Raw genomic sequence first — 9,209 nt, forward strand, 5'->3', positions numbered from 1 at the left:
CGCACTGCGCGGGGTGGGTGGTGCTCGCGCGACGCGAAGATGAAGTTTGCATGCACGCACCAATCTCATTAATCAGCTCCGCTACAAGTTACACACGGACTCGCATGTGTATCCAAATCGTCCGAGCGGATTATGGATCGGATATATTCTTCTGCATCTGGAAAACAGACGTGGAGCATTGCTGAACGTTCGCACGTAAGTTATCTTCGCTTAGAGCATCTCCAACAGAACTCCCCCCAGTAAAAATGCTTTTACGAGATGCCCATACAACTTACTAACTTATTAGGGGAAGTTCATAGGTGAGGACGTGAGATGATTTCACAATACCTCTAAGGGCATGTTTGGATTGTCGTTTCCACTCAAATACCCTTGTAGAAAATATACGGACCTCCGTCGGCCGTTTCATTTCCAGCCGAAACTCCTTCGCAGCTCGGTAAATTACACCTGTAAGTTAAATACCGGTGTATTCAAATACATCCAATCCAAGCGCGCCCTAAAGATCTTCCCCTAAATTAAAGTGATATTTTGCGACAGTGGCGCCGGACAACGGGCGCCGGTGGTCGGCGGCAGGGGCGGCTCAATGGGTATGGCGATGACGCACTGACATGACACTTTTACGGGAAGGGCCTCTTCCCCTAAAAGTGGGTTTTGGCTCCGGCGGCGGCCGTCAGCAGGGCACCACGGTGTCGATGACCGGCAGCGGCAGCGTGGTGGTCGTCAGCAGCGAGCAGTGGGTATGGCGACGACGCGTTGACGTGGTACATGAACGGTCATCTTCCCCTAAATGCTGATCGTATTGATAAAGATCTTCAGTATTGATAAAGATTTTCATATTAGATTGATGCAAATTTGCAGACGTAAACACTTTTCGCGCGCAGAAAAGTAACAATCTCTTACAAGAACCAGTGTGAAATGAAATTGCCCATCCATCGTTTTTTACCACTGACAACAAATTTTCTTACATTCGGCCATAGATCAAACAGCAATGCTCTTTCTCTTTTCTTTTCTTTTTTTGAAAAGGGCAAAAGACAATGTTCTTGATTGCCAACGATATAACTTGCTTGCCTTTCATCTTAACTAAGATAGCCAATGCAGCCCTGGATACAGATTGCAGATGTCAAACATTCCCGTGTATGGTTAATACTGAAATTAATTGCACTGTGATCTTTCTTCCTCAACCAGAACGATGATCTCAGATCAAAATATATCAGCCACTGGGGAGATGCCAAGCCTTGACCAGTTTAACCCCTCACAAGCACAAGGCCCAATTCATTCACTAAGAATTTGCTTTGGGAGATGCCAGGGAATGTGAAAGTTGGTGCTCAAGGTTAGCGAATCAAGCAGAGAGAAACCAGCCATTAGCCCAGCACTACCTGGCCACGCAGGCATCCACTTAACTGATGGAGTAATCTGGTGAGAAACGTCTTGTCTTTTGGTACATCCTCCTGTATATGGTCGCTCCTTCGAGCTCAGCATGGATTTCCCTCTCCGTCCGTATTCCCATAGGGTTGTCCAGAAGCCAACCTTCGTTGTCACACTGAAGATCTTTATCAATACGATCAGCATTCTCAAACACATCCGAGTATCCATCAAACCTTCCTCTCATGTCTGCAGCCACATCAAGCACATCTGATTGTACAAGCACCTATCAACGAAATGAAGTGAGATGTTACCTTGCAAAAGAGTACTTGACCAGCCTTTGAAAGTTAAACTCCCTACATGATCAACACCAGCCTTTGTCGAAGATAAAGAAAAGAGATAGTCTGAATAGTAATTTTGCACTGGATCATATTAACTTGTATCATTCTATGACCTATATAATGCATAGAGGCTGTGCAATTACCATCAGTGAAGCAGTAATAACTAAGAATATAGTCCAACTAACAATATGAACACAAAAATAAGCTTGAAACATACAAATCGAGTGGATAATACATGGCATCTCATAGAGATGTTGAAATTAAGCCAGATGTACATGGTTAATATATCCTCAATCCGATGTACTTTAGGATCCCGCAAAAACATTATTCTTTTATTAGGACTATTTTGAAATTATAGATGTTTCAAGCCTGCAACATGCTTTACTACTTTTTGTTAGGACAAATTTTCAGGGTCCAGTCAATTAAACATCCATCATACCTTCATACAGCTAGAACTAACAAAATAGTGACTGTCCTAAGTTAAACAGTCATTGGACAAAACTGAAGCATACAGAAGGACCCTGACCCCTTGCAGATTGTTAGTTTAACAGAGAATACTTTGCATGAAATCGTAGACAATTGTCATACCCGCCCGCCCAGACAAAGGTTCTTTGTGATTGAATCTACCAATGGTGTCTGTAGAACTCTTCGCTTGTGATGTCTTTTCTTAAAGTGAGGATCAGGACACTGCAGAAAAGATGACTGCAACTCAGCTCTCAATTCCATAACATCAACTAAACCAGCATAAGCACAGGGACATATCGTATATAACTTAGAACAGTTACAGAATTACGCTCAGCTACACTCACCAGTATTGAAACAAGCGATAGGGGACCAGGGTATGATGACACAATTTGCTCGAAAGACACCGTTGCATTTGCAAGCATAAAGTAACTGTGCCAAGGGAGCAATTTCAAACACTATTAAATTGTTCTGATAGCACGAAGCCCTCAAATGTCCATATGTGAGAAAGAAGATCTGAGGCATAGCTTACACATTTCTAAGCCCCAATTCTGTTACCCAGAATTGTGTGCGCTCGACCAACTAGACAAAAATAAGCAAAACAAGCAGAGCATTATGACCACACCAAAAATCACACATTGAGAACCATGATTAAATTAAACATAGAAGCACAAGAACCTTCTGCCGGATTTCCAGTCCGAGGTAATTCCGCCTTTCACCGGAGTTCTTTGCTAACCAAACCAAGAATCTCCCACTCCCTGCGCATGAAAGAAAAAATCCCCTGATAGCTGAGGCTAAAGGAAATGTACAGCACAATGGAGATGCAATGGAAGGAGACATGTGCCCACCGCAGCCGATGTCGACCATGAGGGGCAGCAGGGGATCTTGGAACACCTCCGTCCATTCAGGCGGCTCCGTGGGCTCCTGCAGGCAGAGCAGAGTAAGAATCGACGGAAGGGGACGAGGCCGCGCCGGCGTTCGCCGTATGGATCTTGAAGATTGTGGCACAGGCTTACGACGAACAAGGCGCTGAGCGGATTCACGTGCTGCCGGATGCGAAGGTGATGGCCCCGCTGCATACACCAAAACCAATTGGTGGGTGGTCAGGCTGGTACGCTATTTCGAAAAGGAGACGGAGGTTGAAGACGGGGGTGGGGTTGGGGCGGACATTGGGGTAGAGGGGGCGGAGATTGAGGTCCGCGTACTCCCTGTCCACCGCGTCGGTGCTCCGCGCGGCGGAGCACAAGGTCCGGCGCCGAGCGCGGCGACTGACGGGAGGCGCGCGGACGAGGCGGCAGCACAGGGAGGCCGCGGCCGTCCAAGCCATTCTGGCGGCGCTTCCGGCTGGTGCTTCAGCGGCGGCGCTGCCTGTACCACACCCAGCCGAAGGGGTTATCTTTTTTTCTTTCAGTCGGCGAGGGGTTATCAAGGGGTGGAAATGTTAAGAGGAAATTCTTTTTAGGGTAGCTTAAAAAAAATTCTTTATGTTAAGAGGAAAGTGTCACATGTGTGGCACCAAGCAATTCCGTCTTGTCTTTTTATGGCAACTTTAGTTACTTGAGGATGACAACTCGTGGTTTTTACCGAATCAACTTGTTTCTTTATGACAACCCTGGATTTGAGCGGATCCACTGATGGCAAACACCGACCGAACCCCGTGAGATCTGCCGGAGACAAACCACCACATGCGCATCGATGACGCTAGACACATCATCGGACGGGGCTAGGCGGGGAGAACCTTATTCCGTCTCGACACAAACCCTACATAAACTCCAAAAATAACCTAAAAATGAAGCCCTCCCGTCAGCAAGGACCGGGATATTCGCGCCTCCATGGCCCTAAGGCCACAGAAGACGAGGTAGGGTGACAGCTACGCGCAGGAGGCAACGGAAACCCTAGCCAAATATTACCTCCGTACCAAAATATTTAAGTCTAGCAAAACGTCTTATATGTCGATACGAATGGTGTACATGAAGAGTACCAGTCGACACACTTACCAAAAGGAAATAATCTCTGAATTTACTGGTGTGGGCTCCCAAAGGTGTGGCCCACATTGCTCTCTTTATCGATATTCCTGACAACGCAACTCTCGGAGCCGCTAAGAATAATTCTGCTATTCTAGTTTCCCCTCTCGCTAGGATCCATATTGTGACGCCCTAGATTCAAGCGTACACTAATCATACACGTAAATGTGTACGATCAAGATCAAGGACTCACGGGAAGATATCACAACACAACTCTAGACACAAATTAAAATAATACAAGCTTTATATTACAAGCCAGGGGCCTCGAGGGCTCGAATACATAAGCTCAAATACACAAGAGTCAGTGGAAGCAACAATATCTGAGTACAGACATAGGTTAGACAAGTTTGCCTTAAGAAGGCTAGCACAAAAGCAATAACGATCGAAAAGGCAAGGCCTCCTGCCTGGGAGCCTCCTAACTACTCCTGGTCATCGGCGGCCTCCACGTAGTAGTAGGTACCCTCAGTGTAGTAGCAGTCATCGTCGAAGGTGGCGTCTGGATCCTGGGCTCCACCATCTGGTTGCGACATCCGAGAAGAATGGAAAAGAGGGAAAAAAAGGGGAGCAAAGCAACCGTGAGTACTCATCCAAAATACTCGCAAGCAAGGATCTACACTACATATGCATCAATATCAATGAGATGGGATGTATCTGTGGACTGGACTACAGAATGTCAGAAGAGAAGGGGAAAGCCTAGCCTATCGAAGACTAGGATCTTCAAGCAACTCCAAGCATCTTGCAGCATTCAGAAGAGTACAGAATAGCATAAAGTAAAGTAGTAGTAGTGTTATCAACCTCGGTCAGAGATCCTTTCTCGACTCCCTACGAGAAAGCAATCCTGGAGCCATACTATCCAGTTATCACCTCAAGTATCCAGTTCTAGTTGTATCGATCGGGATACAACTCCAAGTGTCCGTTACCGTAGGACAAGCTATCGATAGATGTTTTCTTCCCTGCAGGGGTGCACCAACTTACCCATCACGCTCGATTAACTCCGGCTGGACACACTTTCCTGGGTCATGCCCGACCTCGGCCAAACAATACGTCGCAATCTGACCTAGGCTTAATAGAGAGGTCAGCACGCTAGACTAAACCTATGCCCCCAGGGGTCATGGGCCATCACCTCGGGAACTCCTGCACGTTGCGAACGCGGCCGGTGAGCAGACCTAGCTACCTCCTTCAAAAAGGAAGGCGCTTACCAGTCCAACCCGGCACACGTCGCTCAGTCGCTGACGTCTATTAAGCTTCGGTTGATGCATACGACGCAGAACATCCATAGTATGCCCACATGATGGTTAGTGCTATCAGGCCATAGGCTCCTCAGATCAAATATCCAAATCATAGTGGATTAGGAACGCGCGGTAACAAGTGGAGACTCACGAAAGATGTGACCCCGTCGCCTAGTCTCGAGGACTTGCGGCAAGGGCTAAGAATGCCCGGCCACGCCTCGTAATTATCTCGTGGGCACCCTCCAGGTCAACCCGACTCCTCATCACTCGCAAATATGCTCGCGCGGGTACCCCTCAAGGCCGACCCGTCTTTAGTAACAGGGTTCACTGTAAAGTCATAGTAACCATAGTAACCGTGTGTCTAACACCAAGGGGAAAACCTGAGGAATCACCCTTGACGGATTCCACTCGATGTAATCATCAAGGTGAACGTAAGAGGATCCACCCTTGAGGTTCACACTTGAGGGATTGCACGACAGAGTCGTATCGGAAGTGGTTAAGGCGGAATCACCCTCGATGACCATGACCGAATAGCTACACTACCACTAGTAGAAAAAGGGGAAAATCTGAGAAACATTAGTACCGGTTTGCATATGAGCCGACACTAATGTGTCCATTAGTGCCGGTTCAAATGACTAGGCGGGAGGAGAGCTTTAGTACCGGTTCATTGCGAATCTTTAGTACCGGTTCTTGCCATGAATCGGTACTAAAGGTGCTGGCCGGGCACCATCATCACGAACCGCTACTAAAGAGGTTGTGGCAGGGCTATTTTTAGTCCCACCTTGCTCCCCAGCAAGATTTTGACCACCTTAAATATGATACTTCTCAAACTATCACAAGCATTTGGTCTTCATTGAACTCTATGTGTACGATCTGTGGCTGCAATAGGAGTCTTCGCCGGTTCTTAAATCGGTGGTAGATTCCTATTGACAATTTAGATTCTATACAAAAAGATCATTGATGATCAATGTATTTTTTATGTACTTCTCTGTAGCAGTAGCACGTTTTGGCTGAAAGGCGGTACTGATCAATGTATTTTTTCTGCGTTCAGATGCACAATTTAAATATGTTACTTCTCAAACTATCACAAGCATTTGGTCTTTATTGAACTCTATGTGTATAATTTGTGGACTCAATATGAGTCTTCACCGGTTTCGGACAAGAACTCATCAGTTACACAGGCACTTCATTTTTTAACTTATTTGAACTCCAGATTTTTTTTGAGCCGGCATTATGCAGCATTCGAAGCGACGTCATCAATTTCCAACACGTTCTGACATCATTTGCTGTTTTTCAGTCACCGATTTGTTTAGATTAGAGCTAAATGACCGTGAAAATGAAAATCACTACAAAACAAACTCTGAAAATGTTGAAGGTATCATCATTTCACCCGCATAGCATGTGCGAAAGAGTAGAGAGGGTCACTGCAAAAACTGGACGAACTTCGTGTACAAACTGGACAATCTCTTTCGGAGTATCAGGGTTTCGGGCGAGAACTCATCAGTTACACGGACACTTCATTTTTTTAACTTATTTGAACTACAGACTTTTTTTTGAGCCGGTATTATGCAGCATTTGAAGCGACGTCATCAATTTCCAACACGTTCTGACATCATTTGCTGTTTTTCAGTCATCGATTTGTTTCGATCAGAGCTAAATGACCATGAAAATGAAAATCACTACAAAAAAAGTCTAAAAATGTTGAAGAAAATAAATAATGCAGAAAAGAAAAAAGAATGTACTCAGAAATAAATATTCACAAAAAACTAAATACAGCAAAAGAAACTACTCAGAAATAAATAGAAGAAAAAACAAATAAAGCAGAAAAGAAAAAACTATATAAAAAAATTACTCAAAAATAAATAGAAGAAAATAAATAATGCATAAAAGAAAAAAAATAAAAAAAATTGTTGGGGCGCTGCCCGGTGGGCCTGCCAGACCTAGGGTGTGCAAATTCAGGCCCAGAAGGGTCAGCAGGCTCATAGGGCAGCGCGCCGAAGTTAGGTCCAGAAGCCTGCTATATAGAGGAGTTCGAAAGGGCAGCCGCGGCTGGGTTTATAAATCAGTGCGGCTGCCCTTCACTCGGCGAGGTGGGACTAAAAATAGCGCACCGCGGGTGGCAGCGCACGGTCTTTAGTACCGGTTGGTGGATCCAACCGGTACTAATGGAGGGGCCTTTAGTACCGGTTAGAGCCACCAACCGGTACTAAAGACCCTCGTTTCCCGCCGCTTGGCCTGGCCAAAATTGGCCTTTAGTACCGGTTGGTGGCTCCAACCGGTACTAAAGGCCCATCCTATAAATAATACACTTACGAAAAATCAGTTCCATCGTCGACCACTTCTCCACTTCTTCTCACGTGACTCGATCTATCGCTGACGACGCCGACTCCGCCACGCCGCCGCACTGTCGCCCCCGCCGCCCTCGATCGCCACCCCCGCCGCACATACGTCGTCGCTGTCCCCGCCGCGCCCTCGCCGTCCCCGACGCCCGTCGGCGCCGTCCCCGTCGTCGCCGCGCGCCCCCGCCGCCCCTGCCGCCTGTCGTCGCTGCCCTTGCCGTCCCCGCCGCCCATCGTCGCCACCCCCGCCACCCGTACGCCCGCTCGTCATACCCACACACACACACACACACACACACACACATACACACACACATGTACACACACACACACAACACACACATGTACGTACACACATACACACACACACATTTTTTTTACTTATTTCTGTTTTCTATTTTTTTACTTATTTTCTATTTTTAGTAAGAAAATTTAGGTATATGAGATTATTTGAACTAGTTGAATTAATATAACTAGTTTATTTTTAGTAAATGCTTAGTTGAACTAGTTGAATTAATAGAACTAGTTTATTTTTAGTAAGAAAAATTAGGTATATGAGATTATTTGAACTAGTTGAATTAATATAACTAGTTTATTTTTAGTAAGAAAATTTAGGTATATGAGATTATTTGAACTAGTTGAATTAATATAACTAGTTTATTTTTAGTAAGAAATTTAGGTATATGAGATTATTTGAACTAGTTAAATTAATATAACTAGTTTATTTTTAGTAAATGCTTAGCTGAATTAGTTGAATTAATTGAATTAGTAAGTGTTTAATGTTTCGCCTATATGAACATATATAGGAAATGTCGTCTGACGACGGAATTTTTTTCATTATGTGCGAATACTGTAAAGACCAGCGCGACCTATGCGACAGAAATTTCCTTGTTGATGATAGACGATTCAGCATCAAGCTGAATGACACATTCGAATTCGATACAGTAAGTCACAACGACAAGTCTGTTTTCGTAATTAAGCATGACTTATATATGCTTCATTTGCCTGACTTATAATTTTTAATTTTCACTATTCTACTAACGCATCCCCTGCCATGCAAGAATTTTTGTTTTGGATAAGTTAGGTTTCAATGATATGGAAACTATGGGGGTAAAGAGAGTTTACCTGAAAACTGAGCATGGTTATACTTTCAACGTCAAAGTATACAATGCAAAGACATACACCTATTTTGAATGCAAAACTTGGCAAGCACTATGCAAGGCTTATGCATTTGAGCCTTATATGGTTATCACCTTTGATATTCGTCCGGAAGATGATATTGAAGGTAATAGAGACATATGGGTCAATGTGCAGACGCCTCTAGTTCTACCATTATATGAGTTCTTCTCAACTATATTTTTGTCTTTGATATTGCTTATTCAAAAATAATTGACAAATAATTTCTATTGACAGCTTATTTCCATTCAAACAAACATGTCCGACGCTTGGTAGACA

The 9,209-nt window shown here is 44.7% G+C and overlaps 1 protein-coding gene across 1 annotated transcript; it reads right to left on the minus strand.

Moving 5' to 3' along the window:
- Positions 1 to 813: 813 nt before the first annotated feature.
- On the minus strand, positions 814 to 3,579 carry LOC123046755 (tRNA (guanine-N(7)-)-methyltransferase). Its single transcript, XM_044470186.1, has 8 exons — positions 3,331 to 3,579; positions 3,179 to 3,235; positions 3,011 to 3,086; positions 2,841 to 2,920; positions 2,695 to 2,744; positions 2,510 to 2,594; positions 2,289 to 2,387; positions 814 to 1,645 (listed from the first exon to the last, which is right to left on the minus strand). The coding sequence occupies exons 1-8, from the start codon at positions 3,487 to 3,489 to the stop codon at positions 1,394 to 1,396; spliced, it is 858 nt and encodes a 285-aa protein (XP_044326121.1). The 5' UTR covers positions 3,490 to 3,579; the 3' UTR covers positions 814 to 1,393.
- Between the last annotated feature and the right edge of the window lie 5,630 nt (positions 3,580 to 9,209).

The sequence above is a fragment of the Triticum aestivum genome, chromosome 2B (assembly GCF_018294505.1).
Source record: "Triticum aestivum cultivar Chinese Spring chromosome 2B, IWGSC CS RefSeq v2.1, whole genome shotgun sequence".
In the NCBI taxonomy this organism is placed as follows: Eukaryota; Viridiplantae; Streptophyta; class Magnoliopsida; order Poales; family Poaceae; genus Triticum; species Triticum aestivum.